The sequence below is a fragment of the Mesoplodon bidens genome, assembly GCF_964165515.1.
Source record: "Mesoplodon bidens genome assembly, chromosome: 5".
In the NCBI taxonomy this organism is placed as follows: Eukaryota; Metazoa; Chordata; class Mammalia; order Artiodactyla; family Ziphiidae; genus Mesoplodon; species Mesoplodon bidens.
In genome coordinates this window covers 3873814-3899893 of record NC_138161.1, presented here as the reverse complement: position 1 = coordinate 3899893, position 26080 = coordinate 3873814, and the positions used below count along the sequence as shown (strand labels likewise).

The following is a 26080-nucleotide window of genomic DNA, read 5'->3' as shown; positions in this document are numbered from 1 at the left end:
ACAGAAGCAGCGATTTCAAAACCCGAAGGCCTACGAAACTGTGGCATAGCTCATCCTCCTCCTTTCCCGGAGACAAAAAGGTGAGGCCTCACTAGGAGGAGTTTCTTCACTGGAAAAAGGAGGAAATCCTACTTCTCAACCTTGACAGGCAGGCACTTCCCCTACTCCCCCAGCCGGCCCTTCCCATCGCCCCCCGGGAGGGGGTTCCCAGCTTCTCCCCCCTCCCCCCACCGCAGGGAGCGTGCGCAGATGAGCCCTCCGTGGAGAAGGGAGGGGCGAAGCGGCAGGGCTTCAGGTGAGCGGAGGAGAAGGGCCACGGTTCCTCCCAGCTCCGTTCCCCCAGGCAGAAATTATCTTCTTGCTTTTTGTAAATATAATGAGACCCTCCTCTCTCTACTTCTCCCACCCCCGCCAAAAGAAGGAGTGAAGGAAACCCGACCCACGGTTCTGCCCAGAGGGGCTGGGGATAGTGGCTTCGGCTTCTACGGTGGGACCGCCCCGGGGGAGGAAGGTGACTTGGAGGCCTCCTGGGGGTCCGCTGCCCGTGTTCCACACCTTTCTGACCCACCTCCGAGCTGGGTCGGGGCTGCCTGGCAGTTGCCATGGCGACAGGCTGAGGCCCTGAGCCTGTGCCTTCTGGACCGTGGAGAACAAGGCAGAGGGGAGTCGGCAAAATGCAAAGAGGGTTGTTTCTGTGTTTGTTTACAAACTGCTCAGATAAAAAGCAGGGACTTTCAACAAAATGAATTCAGGCCCATCTTCAGTGTGGAAATGTGTGGTTGTTTATTAAAATACTTGTGTCCTTGAGAATGGAACTATTATATATATATATATATATATATATATATATATATATGCACATTTATAAACATACACTTTTAGGTATATCTGTAGGTAGATATAAAAACACAGGCCTTGTAACTTCTTTTTTAAAATGGAGTTTTTATGGCATTTAGTGGGTAGGAGTCAGACCCAGGTTTGAAATCCTAGCTGTTTGCTTCTTTCTGAAGCCAATTTACCCATCTGTAAAATGGAGGTAATAGTTCACTGCCCTTTTAGGGCTGTTGTGAGGTCTAAATAAGATGTTTATAATGAGCTTAGCACGGGCCTAGCACAGTAAAACACCTAGTAAATATGAGCTATTATTATTAATAATTGCATTATTGTTACTCAGCACTTAGTAACTGTTAAATAATTACTCTGTGGTTACTCATATAGTAACCAAGCACGTTCTGTCTATCCGTAGGTCTTTGGGGAAGTTCTGACTTCGGGTTGTCTTGTCATTTTCAATTGTGTCTTCCCGGAGAGGATCAAACTGCCAAAGATGGTTCAACCAGGTAATCGTGACAATCAGAAGTTAGTCTGTGAAAAACAGATTATGTTTAATGCTTATATCCATTAGCACTGATACACATGAGGGTGGGAAGAGACCAAGGTTTCTAGAAAGATATAGACGCGTAGATTCTTACATAAAAGGAACTCTTTTAACTGTTTGAGGTTATGTCTCTTATAAAGGTGACAACTGACAAGGAGGAAGTAAACAGATACACACACACACACACACACACACACCCCTACACACCTACGTGAGGTATTCGGTTTCATGGAAGGATATTGAGAATGCTGTAGTCCAGAAAGGAAGTAAATTCTTTTCCATCCAGGTAGTGGGATTATTCAGTAATTCAGCAGCAGCAGCAGTGGGCGGACGGGTTCATGCAGTCAGACAGGGTGGAGCCAGGAGACATCAGGAAGTTGGGCCAGCTGGAGTTCATGTGGGGCAGCAACTTGAGGGCACAGACTGTGCTCACCTGTGCTCACCTGTGCTCCCCTCACCCCCCTCGTAGCAGTGCCCGGCACATAGTAAGCCCTCAATCAAAGAAGCTTGTGATCGTGGTGTTAGGTAGCATTTTGTAACAGAGTTGTACTTTATGCAACACTTGGGAAAGAAAAAAAAAAAGGTAAAGTATATCAATTTCTCATTCTTTCTCATTCTTTTTTTCTTCTAGCTCATATAATATCTTTTTTTAATTCTCCTTAAATCAGATTCCATTTTCCAGGGGCTCTCTCAGTATGTGAGTTAAATAACTATGGCTTAGTGTCTGCTGGGTCCCTGGTCATATACTAGGGGTTATGAGGAAATGAGGGAAGAAAAGGTACAGACCCGTTTGGGGCAAGTTTGACATGAATCCATGCTATTTAAAAAATTACCAAAACTATGGTATCTGATGGCTACGTGTTAGTGCCTCAACCTAGAATGGATGTCCTTTCCGACTAGTGGATAGGAAGGTTGCTTCTATGTTTGATATTACCTGTCACCTTGCTCTGGCCGTGGTAGAGGTGGTGGGAGATCCCATGGTACAAGGGGCTGCACCTTCCAGGCCTAAGGATGGATCAGTCTCTCTGAGCAAGGAGCAGGTGGGGAGACTGCAGGCTGCTCTCCCCAGAGTCAGGCTCACCCTACCCAACCTGCAGGAGGTCCTAAGGACCAAATAAGATGGTGAGGATGAGAATGCTCTGGAAACGGCAGGTGCTGGAGAAATGTAATGTGTAAGTTTAACTCACGTTTTTAATTCACTGATTGTACAATATTTGATGCATACAGAAGAATACATATTCCTATGTGTCAGTGATGTAGCAAAGTCACACACAAATACCTGGGAACCTACTTCTCCAAATAAAGAAATGAATGAAGAAATAAAGAGAATCACCATGGACATCTGAGTACAGAGATCTCTGTCCACATCTGAAATCCGACTCTGTAGAATTTGGTTATAGAGAATGAAGAGTTACTGCGCCGGTGGGAAGGAACCTTAAGACTAAATACCCACTACCACTTTGCCTTTTAGAACGGCCGGCCTGGGCCCGCTCTCCCCAGCAGAGTGACTGATTCCTGCTGCTTCCTGGTCTGCTGTAAGTCATTTCTCTTCTTTGCTAATTTGCTGGGCAAAACAGCGTCTCCTGGTGCCTTTACTTTGTATTTCCTTGATTATTTGTGAAGATAAGCACTTTCCCCTAAGGCTCGTTCTTCTTCTACATTAGCTGTTGTTAACTATTTAGATCACATTTCTCCAGGACACCCTCAGAGATCCGTGTATGTCATTCTCTCTTTCTGAAACGCAAGACCTACCTGGGTCTTGTTTCTCTACCTGGGGAATAGTTCTTCAGCTTTAATACCTTACTGAGATGTCACCTCCTGGGGACGCCTTTCCCGACTGCTTCAGGCCCCTCTGACCATCCCTCTGGCTGTGCCTGTTGCCCTCCTCGCATAGTTGTGACTTGTGTTTCGGGGTCGGCCTCCCTAAGGGCCCCAGGGCCTTGGCCCCTGCAGTCTAGTGCAGAGCCTAGGCTCGGATTATTAAAAATTACTAAACGCTCTTGGCAAATTGGGGAAATACAGTAAAGTATAAAGAAGAAAGTAAAGATGACCACTAACCCCACCTCCCAGAGAGAGGTACCACTGCTGGCCTCTGGTGCGTGTCCTCCCAGGCTTTTTGAATGGGTATATATAATGTTTGTACTTAATTGAAGTTGTTTTATTTATCACTTGCCATTATCACTTACCATTATGGGGTGACATGTCCAAACTTCTTCAAAAGTGTTTAAAAGACTGAAAAGTATGTCACCTTAAGGATATACCAAAATTATCTTGACTCAATCAAGATTTGATAAAAGAATGAATGGGAGGGCTTCCCTGGTGGCACAGTGGTTGAGAGTCCGCCTGCCGATGCAGGGGACACGGGTTTGTGCACCGGTCCGGGAAGATCCCACATGTCGCGGAGCGGCTGGGCCCATGAGCCATGGCCGCTGAGCCTGCGCATCCGGAGCCTGTGCTCCGCAACGGGAGAGGCCACAACAGTGAGAGGCCCGCATACCGCAAAAAAAAAAAAAAAGAAAAAAAACAAAAAAACTAATGGTTTCAACCATAGGAGTTAAACAATGGGTGAGCTAGGAAATGTAGCACCTGGAGGACCCCAGGGCCAAGCCTTCCTGGGACCACAGCAAGAGCCGAGGTCATTAGTGGAGGCTGTGAGGAGGAGTTGCCTCTGTGGACTGTCACCCCCGTCTACCCCCTGGTAGACTCAGCTGACTGGGCAAAGACCCTCGCCGTGCAAGGTCGGACTTTCCCAGGCTCCATGTTGGCTGGGAAAAGATGGGCAGACAAGACCGCTAAGGTTTGGTAGAGAGAACAGGAGGACAATCGTCCCTCGGTTTCTGTTGGGGTTCCAGTACCCTCCCCGCCATGCCCATCCTGCAGATACCAATCTCCAAGGATGCTCAAGTTCCTTATATAAAATGGCCTATTTGCATATAACCTACACACATCCTCCCATATACTTTGAATCATCTCTAGATGACTTCTAGTACCTAATACAATGTCAGTGCTGTGTCAAAAGTCGTTGGTGTGCGGCAACTTCAAGTTTTGCTTTTTGGAGCTTTCTGGAATTTTTTTTTTCGAATGGTTTCCATCCACGGTTGGTTGAATCCACAGATACAGAACCCAAGGATCCAGAGGGCCCACTGTAACTGCATTCTCCCACCAGGCTGTTAACATGTTGTTTCACGTAAAAGTACCCTCTCTGCGTAAAGCACCAAATACAGACCCAGAGGGAGCTTTAAAGTACAGTCCCTTGGTTTATAACACATATTTTACCAAACCACACCTAGGCTGAAAAGTATTGAGCCTTGCTGAAGACCTTATAAAAATATTCCAACTTGGTTATCCTATTTCTCTGCACTAGCTTAGCTGAGGGGTGACTCCCTAGTTGATAGACCAGCTTCCTATTTCCCTTTCCCTGACCTGCTATGACCTTATAGGCTTAAAACTAGGAGGAATTTACAGCGGATGGGCTCGGGCAACACGTGAGCTCCAGAGCAGAGCTCCATTGCCAGGAACACTTGGCTGATGGAAGCAAAAGTCCCTGCGTTCAGTGCAAGCCTCTCTAGCAGCCCCGCTGGAGTCAGGGTCCAGCTACGCCCAAGGCACTCAGGCATCTTCCAGCGACCACTCCCCTCACCCCAATACAGAAGAAAAGCAAGAAAGCCCTCAACTAGGAAAAACTGCCAGGGCCCTGGAAGCAGGGACATTTGCCCACCTGTCTTACACGAGCAGTTTGCCAAGGACCGCCCTTGCAAATGGCAGTTGCCTCAAGTGTTAGGTGTTATCATAGGACTTACAAAGCTCCTCTCCCCCAAATGCGTCCTAACTTCGATATCACGGGGTCTAAAATCCTACTGCTAACAAGCCATTGCCTAGGCTAAGCACATCATTCTATCTTTTTTTTTAACATTAATGTTTATTTTTATTCTGTTTGAAAATACACAGCTTTGTCCTTTTTGTGCCTTTTCTCACAGCCCAGAGGCAACTGCCTTCCACTCTTAGCCTTTTCTCCACGTTTCTAAAGACGATGAGTCCACTGCGACTTTACTGTCCAGCTTAGACCTTTTGCTTTGCAGACGAGATCTAGCTGTCTGACATCCCGGAGGATAATTCTAAGTGCTGTTAAGGCTGCTGCCTGGGCTTTTCCCATCCAGGAGGAGAGCCTTGGGTGGAGACAGAAGGGGTGACTCACAGAATACGCGAGTCAACTAGGGTCGAATCAAGAGATCTGCAGCCGGGCTTCCCTGGTGGCACAGTGGTTGAGAGTCCACCTGCCAACGCAGGGGACACGGGTTCGTGCCCTGGTCCGGGAAGATCCCACATGCCACGGAGCGGCTGGGCCCGTAAGCCACGGCCGCTGGGCCTGCGTGTCCGGAACCTGTGCTCCGTAGCGGGAGAGACCACAACAGCGAGAGGCCCGCGTACCGCAAAAAAAAAAAAGAGATCTGCAGCCCGAGGCGGCCGGAGGCCTGGCCGTGTCCTCTCTGGGCCCCTGGGGATCCAGCAGACCTGCTCCTCCATTCTTGGTCAGGCTACGGCTCCTTGGTGTGTGGACTCTTGCCTGCCTGGAACACAAGACGTGCTTCTAGTGGGAGGCTCTTCATCCTGTTCTTTACCAACCACATTAGCAATGGAACCAAAAATGTCCCCGGCTCACCGGTTGATCACCCCGTACTGCTAAAATATTTCTTTTTGATCAGTGGAGGTAAAATGAAACTCCTTCACGGTCAAGAAACACATTCTGTTTCCTTATCTCTCTAATAATATTTCATGCTTTTCTGCTTTCTAAGCTGGAGGCATTTTCACGAGCTCTGAAGCCCAGTATCCTCAAAGCTCCCTACAAGGAGCCCTCCCCCAGGCAATGTCTGCTCCTCCCTGGATGCACACGCCTCGTGGTTTCCCTGCAGAGACAGAGCTTCTGGGCAGAAGTCCCTTTTTTCCAGTCTTACTTCTCCTTGCAATGCCCACTACTAGCACAGAACTTGTTTTGCACATAGTAGGTTTGCATTCCTAGTGCCTCGCCACCATGGATGACCCAACCCTCCAGCAGGTGTCAGAGTGACCTCTTTCTTAAGACCAGGGAAAAGGAGTGAGTCTTCCCTGCGAGTTGGGGGTGGCGAAAGCCGACCCTTCCAAGTGGAGCTGTCCACCTGTCTGTCCTCTCTCAGCGCCACTGGGGCTCACGGACACGCTCGCACCACCTCCCAGAGCGGCGCTGAGAGAAGTTCATTGTCTCGTGACCTTCCGTCTTGTCTCCGGGCCACACCTGCTGTCCCCTCCCCGGGGTCCCCAATGGTTCCCCAGAACCCTCTCCATTTCCCCAAAACACCTCCCTCTTCACTTTCACAACTGACTCCCTTCTGCGACAAAGGGGACAGAGTGAAGCACCCTCCCCTCGTACCTGCCCACCGGCAAAGTGACGGCTCTCTGACCTTTTCCCATCGTTTCTTCTTCTCCAACCCGAGGCTCATTCCTCCTCACGTATTCTGGATTCCTTGTCTTTCGCCTCTGGAGGGACATGTGTCATTCAAGCACGCAGCTCCCTTTCCTGGATGTGTCCACGCCCACCCTCCCTTCTGGCTGCTCTGGGACCTGGGCCTCCTGTGAGAAGGGTCTAATTTCCAGGTCTGGGGCAGGAGGTGCATGGGATGAGCTCGTAAGGACATCTTGTCACCCTAGAAAGCAAGGACACTATCAAAGGTACCCGGGTCATGTCAGAAGGACTCACTGGCCAATGCGATTCAACGAGGAGAGTAACTGGAATGGATACAAATCCAGCAACTGTGGCTCAGCCCACTAGTGCAGAGAATAAAAAAGCAGAACAAAGGAAAACTCATGGCTAACTTTTGAAGAATAGTAGAAGGCCAACTCATTACTTTGACAAGAGGCAAATAAAGGAATTCCACATGTATCCTGCCTTTCCTATATGAACTGTGCTTCAGAGTTAACTAAGTAACTGATGAGGGGAAGTTTCTCTTTAGAGAAGTAGGCTAGCAAATAAAAAAGAAACAATGGAATTATGATGTCACCATTTCACAACTATGAATTCTACTTCTAATGAATTAATGAACTTAGGCAAGGAACGTCTAAATACGGCAGAAGATGACCAGATGCCAGATGCCTCACTGGCTTGAATCGACCCGAATCTGATCAAGCCTCGGGAGCTCCTTGCCAATTTCAGGTAGTACACAGGAAGTACATACAGAATATGTTCGGGGGCTTCCCTGGTGGCGCAGTGGTTGAGAGTCCTCCTGCCGACACGGGTTCGTGCCCCGGTCCGGGAGGATCCCACGTGCCGCGGAGCAGCTGGGCCCGTGAGCCATGGCTGCTGAGCCTGTGCGTCCGGAGCCTGTGCTCTGCAGCGGGAGAGGCCACAGCAGTGAGAGGCCCGCGTACAGCAAGAAGAAAAGAAAAAAAAAAAAAAAAAAAGGAATATGTTCGACCGTATCCTAACGATGGGGTCAGCACAATGCAGAGTGTAGGAAACTCTGCAAGAAGAATGGCCTGGCCTCCGTGACAACAGCAAGAAATTGCTTCGGACAAAGACGCAGGAGATTCCAGATGGAGAGACCTAGGAGACACATCAGACAATACATGTGTGGACTGTTTGGGCCCCCATCTGAAAGTAAACTGACAGAGAGAGACCCTTTATAGGGCACTCAGGGGAGTGAGAACACGGGCTGGGTGTTTGATGCTATTACGGAATTATTCTTGCTTGGGGAGCCCTGATGATGGTAGAGTGATTATGTTTAAAACTATCTTTTAGAGATACACACTGAAACTTTACAGGTGAAAGATAATGTCTGGGATTTTCTGCAAAATATCCTGGGGCAGGAAGTGTGTCAAGACAGAGAGGAAACAAAATTGGTGCATTGATCATTGATGAAGCCAGGCGATGGGTACCTGGGGCTTCATTATAATGTTCTCTCGACTTCTGTCTACGCTTGAAAACGTACATGCACTTCCCTGGTGGTCCAGTGGGTAAGACTCCGCACTCCCAATGCAGGCGGCCCGGGTTCAATCCCTGGAGGGGGAACTAGATCCCCCATGCACGCCGCAACTAAGACCCAGCACAGCCTAACTAAAGAAAGAAATATTAAAAAAAAAAAAAGAAAGAAAGAAAATGTCCTTGCATTTAAGAAATGTCCTTCCTCCCCCTGAGTCTTTCTCCAGCTTTGGGCCCTTCACCTCTCCCCAGCGCAGCCAAACTTCCTGAAATGGTTTTCTGCTCTCCTTCCTCACCACCACTCAGGCCTCTGCCCACCCCACCCCCGGCCCAGGAAGCTTCAGTCACGACCTTCAGGGTGAGGCCAGTAGACAATGACTTCCTTGCAGCCTCCAGCTCCACGCCCACTCCCTCCCCATCAGCAAACACTGCCTTGCTGGGGCTTCCTGGACATCACACTCTTCTGGCTTTTCCCTCAGCTCCATCCACAGCTTTCAGCCCCTCCTCCCTGCCTGGCCCTTAGATACTGGCACCCCTGGGGGCTCAGCCCTAGTCTCCAGCCCCAGGCAAGCTTTCTCCTCCCCCGCTGTCTGTACCAGGCCTCTCTCACCCACCTCGGATTCTTCCAGAGACTCCAGACTCACACATCCAACCCCAGTCAACGGCCCCACTGAGACACCCCACGGGAACCAAACGCTCAACAAGTATAAATTAATTCGTTGCCCGCACCCTGCCCCTCAAGTCTGTCTGTCCTTTGCCTGTCGACTCTCTCCACGAAGATGCCACCATCTAGCTCGCTGCCCAAGCCAGACAGCTGGGTGTCATCCCAGCTTCTTCTGCTTTCTCTCACCTCTTGGGCCTTCCTTAAGTCTGCACTCCCAGACAACCATCCTCGGCCTAGATTGCTGCCAGGGTCCTCAGCCCTCCCGCCTCCCTTTCCCTGCTCCATCCCCGCTCCCCATACCAGCCTGCGGGCTTTTGTCCAGCTGTGCTTCCTCTGCACAGACCATGTCCCTTCTCTTCCCCGAACGCTTGGCCAACTCCTTTTTTTATTATTATTATTAGTTTCTGCTTTATAACAAAGTGAATCAGTTATACATATACATCTGTTCCCATATCCCTTCCCTCTTGCGTCTCCCTCCCTCCCACCCTCCCTATCCCACCCCTCCAGGCGGTCACAAAGCACCGAGCTGATCTCCCTGTGCTATGCGGCTGCTTCCCACTAGCTATCTACCTTATGTTTGGTAGTGTATATATGTCCATGCCTCTCTCTCACTTTGTCACAGCTTACCCTTCCCCCTCCCCATATCCTCAAGTCCATTCTCAAGTAGGTCTGTGTCTTTACTCCTCTTTTACCCCTAGGATCTTCATGACATTTTTTTTTCTCAAATTCCATATATATGTGTTAGCATACAGTATTTGTCTTTCTCTTTCTGACTTATTTCACTCTGTATGACAGACTCTAGGTCTATCCACCTCATTACAAATAGCTCAGTTTCGTTTCTTTTTATGGCTGAGTAATATTCCATTGTATATATGTGCCACATCTTCTTTATCCATTCATCTGATGATGGACACTTAGGTTGTTTCCATCTCCGGGCTATTGTAAACAGAGCTGCAATGAACATTTTGGTACATGTCTCTTTTTGAATTATGGTTTTCTCAGGGTATATGCCCAGTTGTGGGATTGCTGGGTCATATGGTAGCTCTATTTGCAGTTTTTTAAGGAACCTCCATACTGTTCTCCATAGTGGCTGTACCAATTCACATTCCCACCAGCAGTGCAAGAGTGTTCCCTTTTCTCCACACCCTCTCCAACATTTATTGTTTCTAGATTTTTTGATGATGGCCATTCTGACTGGTGTGAGATGATATCTCATTGTACTTTTGATTTGCATTTCTCTAATGATTAATGATGTTGAGCATTCTTTCATGTGTTTGTTGGCAGTCTGTATATCTTCTTTGGAGAAATGTCTATTTAGGTCTTCTGCCCATTTTTGGATTGGGTTGTTTTTTTGCTATTGAGCTGCATGAGCTGCTTATAAATTTTGGAGATTAATCCTTTGTCAGTTGCTTCATTTGCAAATATTTTCTCCCATTCTGAGGGTTGTCTTTTGGTCTTGTTTATGGTTTCCTTTGCTGTGCAAAAGCTTTGAAGTTTCATTAGGTCCCATTTGTTTATTTTTGTTTTTATTTCCATTTCTCTAGGACGTGGGTCAAACAGGATCTTGCTGTGATTTATGTCATAGAGTGTTCTGCCTATATTTTCCTCTAAGAGTTTGATAGTTTCTGGCCTTACATTTAGGGCTTTAATCCATTTTGAGCTTATTTTGGTGTATGGTGTTAGGGAGTGATCTAATCTCATACTTTTACATGTACCTGTCCAGTTTTCCCAGCACCACTTATTGAAGAGGCTGTCCTTCTCCACTGTACATTCCTGCCTCCTTTATCAAAGATAAGGTGACCATATGTGCGTGGGTTTATCTCTGGGCTTTCTATGCTGTTTCATTGATCTTTCTGTTTTTGTGCCAGTACCATACTGTCTTGATTACTGTAGCTTTGTAGTATAGTCTGAAGTCAGGGAGCCTGATTCCTCCAGCTCCGTTTTTCGTTCTCAAGATTGCTTTGGCTATTCGGGGTCTTTTGTTTTTCCAAACAAATTTTGAAATATTTTGTTCTAGTTCTGTGAAAAATGCCAGTGGTAGTTTGATAGGGATTGCATTGAATCTGTAGATTGCTTTGGGTGGTAGAGTCATTTTCACAATATTGATTCTCCCAATCCAGGAACATGGTATATCTCTCCATCTATTTGTATCATCTTTAATTGCTTCCATCAGTGGAGAAGAGCTAACATCTATCCTTCTCAAACTCTTCCAAAATATAGCAGAGGGAGGAACACTCCCAAACTCATTCTATGAGGCCACCATAACCTTGATACCAAAACCAGACAAGGGATGTCCCAAAGAAAGAAAACTACAGGCCAATATCACTGATGAACATAGATGCAAAAATCCTCAACAAATTACTAGCAAACAGAATCCAACAGCACATTAAAAGGATCATACACCATGATCAAGTGGGGTTTATTCCAGGAATGCAAGGATTCTTCAGTATACGCACATCAATCAACGTGATATACCATATTAACAAATTGAAGGAGAAAAAACATGATCATCTCAATAGATGCAGAGAAAGCTTTCGACAAAATTCAACACCCATTTATGATAAAAACCCTGCAGAAAGTAGGCATAGAGGGAACTTTCCTCAACATAATAAAGGCCATATATGACAAACCCACAGCCAACATCGTCCTCAATGGTGAAAAACTGAAACCATTTCCACTAAGATCAGGAACAAGACAAGGCTGCCCACTCTCACCACTGTTATTCAACATAGTTTTGGAAGTTTTAGCCACAGCAATCAGAGAAGAAAAGGAAATAAAAGGAATCCAAATGAGAAAAGAAGAAGTAAAGCTGTCACTGTTTGCAGATGACATGATACTATACATAGAGAATCCTAAAGATGCTACCAGAAAACTACTAGAGCTAATCAATGAATCTGGTAACGTAGCAGGATACAAAATTAATGCACAGAAATCTCTGGCATTCCTGTACACTAATGATGAAAAATCTGAAAGTGAAATCAAGAAAACACTCCCACTTACCATTGCAAAAAAAAGAATAAAATATCTAGGAATAAACCTACCTAAGGAGACAAAAGACCTGTATGGCCAACTCCTTGTATGCTGCAGAGGTGTCACCTCCTGTGACCATCAAGTCTGGGTCAGGTGACCCTCCATTGCACCCCTGTGTCCCCTACAGCACTGTGTGACACAGTGTTGTGATGAACGCTGGTGCCCTGTCGTCTGACCTCTCCACTAGCTGGGAGCTCTTGACGGGAAGGACCACATCTGTCCTGGGCTGCGCTGCATCAGGGGGCTCCCCCAGCCTCCGCCCCCCTCCTAGATCAGGGCAGTTAGAGGGCAGGAGGGGAAGTGGGGCTGCAGACTCTCTGCTTCTTCCCCGCTGCTGCTCCTCTGCCAAAGCGCCACCCTGGTCCAGGGGGTCCCTCTTCAGCCTCAGCGCCCTGGGTTCCAGGAATGGCTCACTCCCTGGGCCTCTTCAGGCCTCGGGTGCCAACTTCCTGATGCCGCTGGCCTGGGAGTGCCTTCTCCACCACCTGCTCAGACTTATTTAGCCTCGTAGTGGGTTAAATAATGTCCCCCTCCTGCCCCGCCCCACCCCGCCCCACAAACTCATGTCCCTCCCTGAAGCTCTGAACATGACCTTACTTGGAAATAGGATCATTGCAGATACAGTCAGGTCCGCTGAAGTCCTCCCGGAGTAGGGTACAGCCTAAATGCAACACGACTGGTGTCCTTACAAGTGGGGGGACACAGAGACACAGACACACGGAGAGATGATGTGAACACAGACAGGCCAGGTGATGATAGAGGCTTATTAGAGCGATGCACCTACAAGCTAAGAAACACCCAGGATTGCCAGCGACGCTGCAAGCTGAGAGAAGGGCACGAAACCCATTCTCCCCTGGAGGCTTCAGAAGGAGCACGGCCCCGCCAGCATCTTGATCTAGACCTGTGGCCTCCAGACCTGTGAGACCATAAACGTCCATTGTCTTAAGTCCCCCAGTCAGAGGTCATTTTTTACGGCCGCCCCAGGAAATGAACCCAAGGCCCTTCCTCACGCTCGCATCAGTGACCACCCGCTCTCACCGCAAGCCTCTTGCTCTGTGGATTCTGCAAAGGCAAGGCCCCTGTTGACTGAGGCCTCAGTGCCTGGCACGCTCTGGCCCCGGTAGGCACCCAAGATACATCTGTTGGATAAGAGTGAATGTGCCTCTCATTTGGTCTGTTCCTCTTGTTCTGAAATAAAAATCAAAATAAATTCAAAGCAAGCGTGGAAGTCTCGAGTTAAAGCAGAGGCCCGGCCAGGCAGGTGTGTTGAGTGGGCAGCCCCAGGTCTGGGCACCCTGGACTCATCTCTCTGGAAGCCTGGCCATGGGCTGTGGCAGCGGCAGCCTGAGGGCACACCGCCACCGGTCCCCGCGCTGTGTCATGAGTTCGAAATGCTGGATATGAAAAGTTCAACTGGGTTGGAAATTCATTTATTGATTCGCACAAGAAATGTCAATATTACACGTAGAAAGAAAAGGAAGAGTGTCAGAGTCTTAAAAATAATTTCGACTTTTGTGAAATTTGTGTGATTGTAAAAAAGACTTTAAAGTTATCATCTACCTGCACCAAGAAAGTGTCTCCAGGGTGACATCCCAGCTGTGCCCCCGTCCTGAGCTTGTGTGCAGCCATTTCAAGCATGACACCTGATATGATCATCAAAGCAATCACATGTTTTCATTTCAAATGTGAACTGTTTTATTTGGAGATTTCATACAAATTTACTAACTCCCCTAATCCATTTTTAGGTGTTTCTTACAATCATACAAAAAATTAATATAGAAATTAATGTTTTCTAAAAGATTAATATTTTAATCTTTGTAAAATTAATAGATGAATATTTTGGCAAATATTATATAGACCACCTCAGGTCCGTCTGGTTTTCCCCAGTGTGCCATACAAACATCATCATTTTCTAGGTGAGAAACAGTGTGGAAACGTGGAGCATCCCTGTGCTGAGTCCTTCCGCACCTGTTTATGCAGTTGGCAAACGTGGATGAGAACCTCTGAGTCGGGCAGGGCCCCGAGAACCCCTCCAGTCCCAGGCTAGGGGCCAGGAGATAGAATCAGAAAGAACCAGTACCAGTCTGGTGTGCTGTCAGGAGCAAGAGGTACCTACAGTGCCCTGGGAAAGCAGTGAAGATGGCCTGAGAGAACAGACAGACACTTGACCTCTCAGTCCGAGCTCACTAGGAAGAGCCGGGGTCTGGAGGGCTAAGGCAGAAATAGCCACTCAACGTGTGAGAAAGTCCTGGAAACTAAAAGAGCGGTCCTAAGCTTTGGTCGTGAAGCCAAGAGTGGGTTAGGGTCTTGTTTTCCAGCTACTAAGGACTGAGGCTCTTTCCTGACCCGGAGGGGGATCTTGAAGGGTTCTCATGAGGAATGCCAGGGTCCCATCTGCTTTAAGAGGGCAATTTGAAGGGCTGGAGGAGTGGATTTGGGGGCAGGCAGGGAAGCTGATGCACAAGCTCAGGGAGAGAGGAGGAGCCCAGAGCAGAGCCTGGGGCGGGGGCACAGCAGGGTGATCTGGAGACAGAGACGTGCCAGGCTGGGCAGGCTTGGATCACCATGAACGGAGAGTCGGGGAAGGGAGGGGAGGAGGACTATCTGAGAGGAGGTCTGCGGAAAGAGACCTCGCCAAGGGGAGGGAGAAAGCAGGAGGCGAGGGCCACCTCCCTTGCAGGTGAGGGGCCAGCAGCCATCCTGTGGCTGAACCTCAGGGCTACAGTGAGGCTGGCCAGTCTCCTTCCTGCACTGAGAACGCTTCTCAAAGGCCTACAGAAGCGGAGCGTTTGACATGCAACTCAGCCAACAGGAAAGGATAGCAGGGTGTCCCCAAACACAGCAGGGTGTCCCCAAACGCAGGCCTGGCAGGGGAGGTGGGTACCTGCCAGGAGGCTGTGCACGCTCTCCTTCTGACCTCTTTGGGCAGCTACTGCCAGGCCTTGGATTGGTTTTATTTATTTATTTATTTATTTATTTATTTATTAATTAACACCTTTATTGGAGTATAACTGCTTTACAATGGTGTTAGTTTCTGCTTTATAAACAAAGTGAATCAGCTATATGTATATATATGTCCCCATATCCCCTCCCTCTTGCGTCTCCCTCCCACCCTCCCTCTCCCACCCCTCTGGGTGGTCACAAAGCACCGAGCTGATCTCCCTGTGCTATGTGGCTGCTTCCCACTAGCCATCTATTTTACCTTTGGTAGTGTGTATATCCATGCCACTCTCTCACTTCGTCCCAGCTTACCCTTGCCCCTCCCTGTGTCAAGTCCATTCTCTACGTCAGTGTCTTTATTCCGGCTTGGGTTGGTTTTAACTTTAAGCATTGTTTTAACCAGGGGAAGACTTCTTCCTGCAATTTCTTCTGCAAAACATGCTTTCTGCCTCACTGGGCCCTTCCAGGGAGGTGCTTTCCTGGGAGCTAGGCACCTGGGCTGGATTTGGATGCCATGTGTCTACCGCGGGTGCTTTGCAGGTACCCCAGGAATATAATCAGGCTTGTGGGGGGCGGTGCCCGAGGTCAATTTTGGGCAAGAAGTGAGCGTGGGATTCGCAGAACACTGTTCCTGGGTGAGGTGGGAAGCCTGTTATGGCACCGGGGAGGGTCCGTCTGGTTCAGGTGACTGAGACCCAGTGAGGTTCTCCAGCACAGCCACGTGAGGGGCGTGTCTCACACACACACACACACACACACACACACAGGTGTGATCAAAGATGGTTCACCACAGCCGATCGTGGGCCCATTTTCACTTAATACGAGGCTAGTCTCATGAGTCTGACCCCTGAGAGGAGGTAATAAGAATATGTCCAGGAGACCAAGGCTGGCCCCCTTTAGTGCCGGTCCTTTCTCGGGAAGCCCGGCTCCGCTGCTGTCGGGGAGGACTTACCTTGAGGACAAAGGGTCCTTGGGGAGCTCCTCTTTGGTCCCTTTCGAACTCAAGCCCGGGCGCCCGCAGGCAGGTGCAAGGAGCGGGGACCGCGGGGAGGACTCCTGAGCGGCGGTGGCCCGGGGTCTCCTCGTGGGGGCGCCCCCGCCCGGCCTCCCCGGGGCTGGCTGGGCCCCCGGGTGCGCTCCGGGGCCGCGGGAGGACCGACCGAGGGGATGAGTCGGAGGGGGAGGGGCCGAGCCGCCGCCGCCGCTGCCACCGCCCGGCCGGGCGCCCCGCGGCCTCAGGAAAGTGAAAGGGCCGCCGGGGCCTCCGCGCGCCGCCCCAGGAAGTCGCGAGCAGGAAGCGCCGGTGGCTGCCGGGCCGGGCGGCGGGGCTCGGGCCTGGGGGCGCAGGTGAGACGCGGGGACCGGGACGGGCCCGGGGGGTAGCGGGCGGCGCGGGGACCCCCTCCCCACCGCCCGCGCCGGCCGGGCCGCGGGACTCGGGCGCCGCGGCCGAGCGACACCTGCCAGCGCGGGCGACGGGCGGGGAGGCCGGGGGTCCCTGCGCCGTGCGTGCGTCTTTGTGCTCGTCCGGGGCGGAGGCGTCCGGCGGGCCCCGGGCCCGGGGCGGCCCTTGCAGCGGGCGGGGGCGGGGCTGGAGGAGCGGCCGGGCGCCACCGGACCCGGCGAGCGGAGCCCGGGGAGCCGGTGCTGGGCCGTCAGCCGCCCACCGGAGACCAGGGCGGGGGCGAGCCCAGCCGTCCTCCGGGCCTTCTCCCCGGCCCGCGCGGCCGCAGTGACAGCCCAGCCCGGGGCTCAAGAGGGGAGCCCCGCGCGGGGTGGGCGGCGCGGCGGGACGTGGGTGTGCCCGCCAGTCCTCCTCCGGGACGGGCCGCCGGGGAGGAGACGACGCCAAAGCCCGCGGGAGGCTCGGGAGGCTCGGGAGGCTCGGAGCGCCGGCACCCTGGGCCTTCTGATTGTTGGTCTGAGCATCTGGTTCCCGGAGCCGGTGAGCCTCCTGGAGGGATTTTACTGGACTCAAAGCCCCAGAAAGTCACCCGGCCTCGGGGCCCCGACCGTCAGGCTCTTTTTTCCAGTCCCCCCGCGCCGCCGCCGGCCCTCCCAGCCTCTGCAGCCACGCTGCTGATCCTGGGGACCTGGCGACCTAGGACTGCGACCAGGATCCTGGAAGGCCCCTCTGCACACCGCAGGTTTGAATTTCTCCGGGTGGAATTCCAAAGCCCGCCTTTCCTTTAGTCTCCCTGAGCTTTCTGTGTGGAAAGTGCCCACCTGCCCTTGAATCTGAATTGTGTGAGGATGTTCGAGTTGGTAACTAGATGAGATCTCCCCCTCCCCCCATGGCTCCTTCTTTAATGTCTTTTAAGGTCAACCTTGAGAACCCAGGGCTCTAGACCTCCAGTGTCTCACCATGTGGCTTTGGAACGGCATTTGCAGGTTCTGTGTTGTACCCGCCACCCTGAGGTTCTGTTTGTTGGTGGAAGAAAGTGGTACAGGTAGAGGATTCCTTTTTGTATTTAAGCCCAGGAAAGAAATACTGGCTATTGTCATTCATTTTTAATATTGCTTACAGCCTTTAAAGCACAGACCATAGAAAGTGTTTTCTCGGAAAAGGAAGTTGTGTTTCTCTCTCTGTCTCTCTCCTAAAAGAAAAATGTCTGAAAACTTGTTTGGGGGACATGCATTCCCCCCGCCCCCTGCATTTGCCTTAAAATAAGATCTACTTTTAAAAACCTTGCCTTTAAGTAGATTCTTTAAGATGCGCCTGGGGCTGCTTTGATTACTGACCACAGCGCTTCAGTTGTGGGAAGACCCTTTCAGTGTTATGCGCATCATTGCTTTTGAGTCTCATTTTCGTCTCCAGCGAGTACACGGAACTGTTCCCCAGGTAGTGCGTCTGAGGGTGGGGCTCCAGAATGCGTATTGCCCTCAGGTCATCCCATTTTATAGTTATGTAGTTTATAGACTAGGTTGGGCACTTCCGGAACATGGGTATAAAAATGTGCATTTTAGATAGTAAGAGAGATGCTCTAATGGGGTGTTTCTGAAGTTGCTGTCTTTGACAGTAGAATGAAGCTGGGTGTTCTGACACTTTTCCCTACTGGAGTGGTGAGTTCCAAGGGTGCCTATTAAGATCCGTTATTTTTAAAGTACGTTTTCTTTTTTCTTTTCTTTTTTTTTTTGTGGTACGCGGGCCTCTCACTGTTGTGGCCTCTCCCGTTGCCAGAGCACAGGCTCCGGACGCGCCGGATGCGCAGGCTCAGCGGCCATGGCCCACGGGCCCAGCCGCTCCGCGGCATGTGGGACCTTCCCGTACCGGGGCACGAACCCGTGTTCCCTGCATCGGCAGGCGGACTCTCAACCACTGCGCCACCAGGGAAGCCCACGTTTTCTTTTTTATATGCTTGGATTATGTGCCCAAAATGGGGCTTAAACCAAGTGATATGCTCCAGTTCTGCCGCCCTCTCTTTGGAGGAGACCTGCCCGGAGGAAGCAGGTTGGAGGGAGGAGGGCACTGAGGGAAACTGGACCAACCTGAATTTGCCCCACAGCGTCCAGCCAACCCGGACCAGCCTCCGGGCCTCTTCCTCGACAAGGCAGTGGGGCTCACAGGAGAGCACGGAATTTGTCACTGATGACCTTGGCGGTCTTGACCGGCTCTCGCTGGAGTGATTTTCAGTGGGCACCGTCCAGGCTTTGGAGGAAAGGGCCTCATTAAATCGAGCTTTTAATGTCCTACGTGTAAAATCTCTATGTTTACACATCTTAATTGCACTTAGAGTGAAAACTTATAGCACTTGAGTTAACCCATTTTACAGAGGTAAGAACCATGGTTTTAAAAGGAAATCAAGATTTTTTTCTTTTCCTGCTGACTTTTCCAGTGTCTTCTGGATTTTTTTTTAACATTACAGGTTTTACCAGAATTGAATTGAGATTTATTGATTAGTTGATGTAATAGGTGGCAATAGACTATTTCCAGATGAGCTGTAGGTACCTAGAGAAGCAGCGTCTGGACAGAGGAGGAAACTTGACTCTGACCATCCATTTCCAGGTGCTGTAAAACTTAGACCAAATCCTTTACTCTAAAGGAATCACTCAAAGATTGTTTCTCTAAGTATATTTAGGCCCAAACAGGAGCCCACTCATTTTGAGCAGAATTTTAGTAAAACGGTTTTTTGAAATCTAGAGATTTGAGCAGAAACATTGCGAAGCACTTGTGGAGCTTGGTTCAGCGCGTCTCTTGTCCGCTTGCTCTGTGCTGGGTTCTGAACCAGGGGATGGGGACCAGGTGGCAGCCTGCAGCCCTGGGCCATCCTCCCCTGATTTCTACTGAGAACGGTACCAGCTGCTGTTTACTGAGCATCTCGTCCACATCGGGCTCTGTGCTGAGGGCTGTCCGTGGATCACTCATTTCATCTTTATAAGAACCCTAAGTAGGTGCCATCATCCCTATTTTTTAGCTGGGGAAGGTGAGGGAGCAGAAAGTCTGTGGCATGCCTGGGATTCCCCAGCCCAGGGCCAGCTGTCGGGGCAGGTGGCACTCTGGTGGGATGAAGAGCTGCGGCTGTGACATAGTTAGGGCCCCGGTGGGGTGTGGGTGCAGGCCGAGTGGCCAGGCTGGCTGTCCAGAGCAAAGGTGTAGTTCCCCTGGCTGGAGCAGGGGGGCCTCAGTGCCTCACTGAGAGGAGATGGGGGGCGGGGTGGGGAGGGTGTGAGAGCTTGGCAAGGTGCACTTTGAAAACTCACTCTGCAGGGAGAGCGGGAACGAACATGGGGAAACTCTTTTCATTGGGAAGACACAGGCACTGAGGAATAGTTTAGGTCTTCTAAATGGGAACTATTTGCTATTACTAATCTGTTCTCTCAAGGAAGTTGTTCAAAGACACTGAATACATTTCAGCTTTAACTGGAGGTAAATGTTTAGTCAAAAGTAGCTTTCTTTAAAAACGTTATATAACCTGTGACTTTTCGATAAGTATTAAGGTAGAACAGTGCATGCTTCTGCATGCACTGTGTGCTGTGTGATTTAATGTATGGGTCCCAAAGATTCCTTGTCACCGAACATAGGAGAAAAACTGAAGAATAGCACAAGTCGTGAGGTTGGCTTTGGGACAGGAGACCAGGCCTCCCTGCGCCTTCCTCCCTGTCTGGCTCTGCCTTCAGCCCTGAGTGCAGAATGGGGCCATTTTCCAAGGCCTCTGCGGTGACCACAGGTGTGAGAAATGAGGTGGCACAGACAAGCTGAAGTTCATTCCCACGGCATCACATGCATTTAGACTCCATTGCAAAGCCACAGTCAAATGATGGGCTTCATAACCTGCCACCTTGTCCAGGCCTATGTTCTTCTCTGTTACTGTGGCTCAGACATAGCCCGGGACACAGCTTGGGGGAATGGAGCACGGCCAGTTCCCTGGCACTCTGGTGATTGAGCACCTGGTGCGACCGCTGGGCACATATGGGTCTCCTGTGAATATGAATGTTAGCTGTGCAGAGTATTGTGATTGAGAGTGAACAGGGTGATCTCAGGAGGGCCTCCAGATAAAGAGGAGTTCAGTGGTTCTTTCTATTTTTTTTCCATGTCCATCTGTTTATTATTATTATTTTTTTACATCTTTATTGGAGTATAATTGCTTTACAATGGTGTGTTAATTTCTGCTTTATAACAAAGTGAATCAGTTATACATATACATATGTTCCCATATCTCTTCCCCCTTGTGTCTCCCTCCCTCCCACCCTCCCTATCCCACCCCTCTAGGTGGTCACAAAGCACCGAGCTGATCTCCCTGTGCTATGCGGCTGCTTCCCACTAGCTATCTATTTTACGTTTGGTAGTGTATATATGTCCATGCCACCCTCTCACTTTGTCACAGCTTACCCTTCCCCCTCCCCATATCCTCAAGTCCATTCTCTAGTAGGTCTGTGTCTTTATTCCCATCTTACCCCTAGGTTCTTCATGACCTTTTTTTTTCCCCTTAGATTGCATATATATGTGTTCTCATACGGTATTTGTTTTTCTCTTTCTGACTTACTTCACTCTGTATGACAGACTCTAGGTCCATCCACCTCACTACAAATAACTCAATTTCATTTCTTTTTATGGCTGAGTAATATTCCATTGTATATATGTGCCGCATCTTTCTCCATTCATCTGTCGATGGACACTTAGGTTGCTTCCATGTCCTGGCTATTGTAAACAGAGCTGCAATGAACATTTTGGTACATGACTCTCTTTGAATTATGGTTTTCTCAGGGTATATGCCCCGTAGTGGGATTGCTGGGTCTTATGGTAGTTCTATTTGCAGTTTTTTAAGGAACCTCCATACCGTTCTCCATAGTGGCTGTACCAATTCACATTCCCACCAGCAGTGCAAGAGTGTTCCCTTTTTTCCACACCCTCTCCAGCATTTACTGTTTCTAGATTTTTTGATGATGGCCATTCTGACTGGTGTGAGATGATATCTCACTGTAGTTTTGATTTGCATTTCTCTAATGATTAATGATGTTGAACATTCTTTCATGTGTTTGTTGGCAGTCTGTATATCTTCTTTGGAGAAATGTCTATTTAGGTCTTCTGCCCATTTTTGGATTGGGTTGTTTGTTTTTTTGTTATTGAGCTGCATGAGCTGCTTGTAAATTTTGGAGATTAATCCTTTGTCAGTTGCTTCATTTGCAAATATTTTCTCCCATTCTGAGGGTTGTCTTTTGGTCTTGTTTATGGTTTCCTTTGCTGTGCAAAAGCTTTGAAGTTTCATTAGGTCCCATTTGTTTATTTTTGTTTTTATTTCCATTTCTCTCGGCGGTGGGTCAAAAAGGATCTTGCTGTGATTTATGTCAAAGAGTGTTCTTCCTATGTTTTCCTCTAAGAGTTGTATAGTGTCTGGCCTTACATTTAGGTCTTTAGTCCATTTTGAGTTTATTTTTGTGTATGGTGTTAGGGGGTGATCTAATCTCATACTTTTACATGTTCCTGTCCAGTTTTCCAAGCAGCACTTATTAAAGAGGCTGTCTTTTCTCCACTGTATATTCTTGCCTCCTTTATCAAAGATAAGGTGACCATATGTGCGTGGGTTTATCTCTGGGCTTTGTCTCCTGTTCCATTGATCTATATTTCTGTTTTTGTGCCAGTATCATACTGTCTTGATTACTGTAGCTTTGTAGTATAGTTTGAAGTCAGGGAGCCTGATTCCTCCAGCTCCATTTTTCATTCTCAAGATTGCTTTGGCTATTTGGGGTCTTTTGTGTTTCCATACAAATTGTGAAATTTTTTGTTCTAGTTATGTGAAAAATGCCAGTGGTAGTTTGATAGGGATTGCATTGAATCTGTAGATTGCTTTGGGTAGTAGAGTCATTTTCACAATGTTGATTCTTCCAATCCAAGAACATGGTGTATATCTCCATCTATTTGTATCACCTTTAATTTCTTTCATCAGTGTCTTATAATTTTCTGCATACAGGTCTTTTGTCTCCTTAGGTAGGTTTTTTCCTAGATATTTTATTCTTTTTGTTGCAGTGGTAAGTGGGAGTGTTTTCTTAGTTTCACTTTCAGATTTTTCATCATTAGTGTATAGGGATGCAAGAAATTTCTGTGCATTAATTTTGTATCCTGCTACTTTACCGAATTCATTGATTAGCTCTAGTAGTTTTCTGGTGGCATTTTTAGGATTCTCTATGTATAGTATCATGTCATCTGCAAACAGTGACAGCTTTACTTCTTCTTTTCCCATTTGGATTCCTTTTATTTCCTTTTCTTCTCTGATTGCTGTGGCTAAAACTTCCAAAACTATGTTGAATAATAGTGGTGAGAGTGGGCAACCTTGTCTTCTTCCTGATCTTAGTGGAAATGGTTTCAGTTTTTCACCGTTGAGGACAAAGTTGGCTGTGGGTTTGTCATATATGGCCTTTATTATGTTGAGGAAAGTTCCCTCTATGCCTACTTTCTGCAGGGTTTTTATCATAAATGGGTGTTGAATTTTGTCGTAAGCTTTCTCTGCATCTTTTGAGATGATCATATGGTTTTTCTCCTTCAATTTGTTATTATGGTGTATCACGTTGATTGATTTGCATATATTGAAGAATCCTTGCATTCCTGGAATAAACCCCACTTGATCATGGTGTATGATCCTTTTAATGTGCTGTTGGATTTTGTTTGCTAGTATTTTGTTGAGGATTTTTGCATCTATGTTCATCAGTGATATTGGCCTGTAGTTTTCTTTCTTTGTGACATCTTTGTCTGGTTTTGGTATCAGGGTGATGGTGGCTTCGTAGAATGAGTTTGGGAGTTTTCCTCCCTCTGCTATATTTTGGAAAAGTTTGAGAAGGATAGGTGTTAGCTCTTCTCTAATCAGTGGTTCTTTCTTACACATCACGTGAAGTTCATTTCAGTGACCTTTGAACAAGCTGCCCCCCACCCCACCCCAGGACGGATGCTCTACCCCTACCTGGTGGCTCTTGTGGTGGGAGCGCCGTGTTGCAGGGAAGTCCAGCTCTGCTGTGGGCTGGGTGACCACACCACGTGCGGTTACTTCTGCCAGGGCCTCCGACGGTGCCATTGTCAGAACACTTGACGTTTCCACCCTTCCTTCTCCTTGTAGAGAGCCGAGCCTCTGCTGGAAGGAAGAGAGGAGGTGAGACCCGACAAGACACCCCTGCATGCTTCCCAGGATTAAGAACCTATTTATGAAGCATCTTATTTCGTGACCGAAGCTCCACGGTCAGTGAGACGTAAATGGCCCGACTTCCCCCCGGCATTCGCTTCATTGTCTCGTTCTCCAGGGATCAGTGGTAAGTCCTTGGGCACGGTGCCTCTGTGCATCCAGTGCCCCCTGCCCCCAGTTTCATGATAAAACACACGTGGATGACCAGCCTCCCCATAACTGTTGAATGGTTTATTGATGGTGGAAGCGGTGACTAGCAACACGGCCAAGTTGTCCATCTTTGGTTCTGGCAGTGACAGACAGACCGAAAACCTTCAAGGTTTTCAGTGGTTTCTGGTCCACCGAAGATAATCCTGGTCCCCACCCACAGAAAAATGACCACTGACTACTGGCAGGATAGTAAAATGGCTGTGGGTGAAATAAGTATATTAACTCTGAGCTTAGTGAATGGCCTCGCTGGGTCAGGACTTTCAGAGAGAAAATGAAATCTGAACAAGTTAAACACAGATCACTTTCTGTTCTGAGAGCACCTGGTGTGCTCTGAGAATCTTTCTCACAGGAGATTCGTGAATCCCACACTCCTTGGAACAGGCGGATGGTGAGGGCGGAGTGCAGAGCTGGGCTGTCTAGTCTCTAACCCACACCCTCAGTGGGTTTTCTCCCCTGCTGATCTCTGTTGGGAAGGAAGAATTGTTCCTCTCCCCTCTTAGGTTGGATGATTGGGGGCATGTGAATTAAACTGACAAAAAAACAGATTCACAAGAGAAAAGACAGATTTAACTACATATGTGTGGGAGTTCACAGAAAAACGTGACTCCAGGGGGCGTTAGAATTGGGGGATTGTATACCATCTTAATAGGAGAAGAGGAGCAAGGGAAGGGCACTTCTGGGAAAACAGGTAACTTTTCGAAAAGGTAAATGTGCCCTTAGGAGACTAGTTGAGAGCTAGGATACCGTTGTGACAATGTCTGTTTAGGTGTGATGTGGGCACATCCCGTTTCTGGTATTAAGACTCAGTCTCTCCCAGCTGCTCCCAGGGGAGGATTAATGACAGCTGAGTTCTTTCTCAGAGGCTCTGCTTTTAGGCAGATAAGAGATTTCAGGACTCACATGCCTTCTGCTCAAAATAACGTTGACGCTGCAGCAGCGTGTTCTGAATCCCTTCAGCTCCGTCTCACCAGCGCACTCTCGGCCTCCGCACCTTGTGCAGCTTCTCAGGCCCAGGCTGGTGGGTGGAGCGCCCACCGGGTCTCAGGTGTGACTTCAGACATCTGGCTCTTTCCACAGCAGTTCGCTTGTCCACTCATCTCCCGTCTACTGCTAATCTAGCCACAAGTGGTTCCCTTTTATTTAGTGGATGTTTATCTTTCCCTTGTTTTGAAACTTCATTTTGATACAATTTCAAACTCACAGCAGAAAATAAGAATGTTACCAGGAGCTCCTGTAGAGTTCTTATAATCACAAATTCTATTTTTTTTTAAGGTTGAGACCTACAGAGATAGAACAGTGCTTCTCACACTTTAGTGTGCATGGGAATCAACTGAAACTTGTTAAAATGCAGATTCTGACTCAGTAGATCTGGCTGGTGCCTGAGAGTCTGCATTTCCCAGGTGATGCGGTGCTTTGTGTCCATAGACCACACTGTGCGTTGCAAGGAGATAGCATATTTGTCTTCATTTCTATTCCATGTCTACCTCATACTTGCTCTTTGACCTTGAAAGGTTATTTAACCTTTCTAGACCTCAGCTTCCTTAGCTGTAAAAGAAGAGAATTAGCTTTTCTTCTGACATTCCTGCGAAGGACATTTTTTATGTTTTTCTACCCAGCATGCGTTGCCTCTTCCTAACAGCACTTTGATTTCCTTTGGGGAATTGACTTCCCTCCTTCATGTGCAGGTGTGTAGGTAGGTGAGTCTCAGGATTTTCCATCCCATTATGGCAGCCCCGTGCCCTTCCGCCATAGCCCAGGTCCAGCAGGAGGCAGAAGAGGACCTAAGGTGGGCTACCGGCCTCTCTCTTCTGAGACTTTCTGTCTTGAGTTGAGTGAACCTAGGGCAGAGGAAATGGTGACTCACCTCTGGTCCAGCCGTGGGGGGCCAGGTTCAACTGGCAGACAGATTCTTAGCATTTGTCCTCATCTGCTTCTCCCCCTACCTTCTCTCATCTGTGTGTGTGTGTGTGTGTGTGTGTAGATGTACATATACACACACACACATTTTTTCCTGAACCATTTGAAAGCAAGTTAAAGACATTATGCCCTTTTATTTCTAAATACTTCAGTGTGTACTTCCTGTGAACAAGACGTTTTCATATAACTGCACACAAAAATCAAAATAAGCAAGTTTAACACAGATATAATGCTATTATCTACTCCACAGTCCATACTCAAAATTATATCAAATGTCCAATCATGTCTTTTATAGATTTTTTTCCCCGGGCCAGGATCTAGTCTGGGGCCACACTTTGCATTTAGTTGTCCTGTGGGTTTAGTCTCCTTTAATTTGGAACCGTCTC

The 26080-nt window shown here is 48.6% G+C and overlaps 2 protein-coding genes across 4 annotated transcripts in view; one reads left to right on the top strand and one right to left on the bottom strand.

Annotated features, from left to right (window-relative positions):
* Nucleotides 1–860: 860 nt before the first annotated feature.
* On the bottom strand, nucleotides 861–19324 carry LOC308617538 (uncharacterized protein; the record flags this gene model as incomplete). Its single annotated transcript, XM_081234727.1, has 10 exons — nucleotides 861–1362; nucleotides 1583–1936; nucleotides 2310–2478; nucleotides 5571–5614; nucleotides 5832–5943; nucleotides 6780–6886; nucleotides 13057–13206; nucleotides 15911–16926; nucleotides 17701–17809; nucleotides 19256–19324. 8 exons carry the CDS (start codon nucleotides 19322–19324, stop codon nucleotides 2313–2315), a joined length of 1773 nt encoding a protein of 590 aa, XP_081090853.1. The 3' UTR covers nucleotides 861–1362; nucleotides 1583–1936; nucleotides 2310–2312.
* The window catches only part of SLC37A1 (solute carrier family 37 member 1), a gene marked incomplete at its 3' end in the record, with an annotated part of 68378 nt that continues 58486 nt past the window's right edge, over nucleotides 16189–26080 (top strand). The window contains exons 1-2 of one of the 3 annotated variants that reach the window (XM_081235226.1): nucleotides 16189–16305; nucleotides 23505–23694. In XM_081235226.1, the coding sequence (XP_081091352.1) occupies nucleotides 23639–23694 (56 nt within the window). In that variant the 5' untranslated portion in view covers nucleotides 16189–16305; nucleotides 23505–23638. Of the gene's footprint in view, nucleotides 16306–16330; nucleotides 17106–23504; nucleotides 23695–26080 lie in introns of those variants that run through there. The other 2 variants (XM_081235225.1, XM_081235227.1) reach the window with 2 other exon arrangements.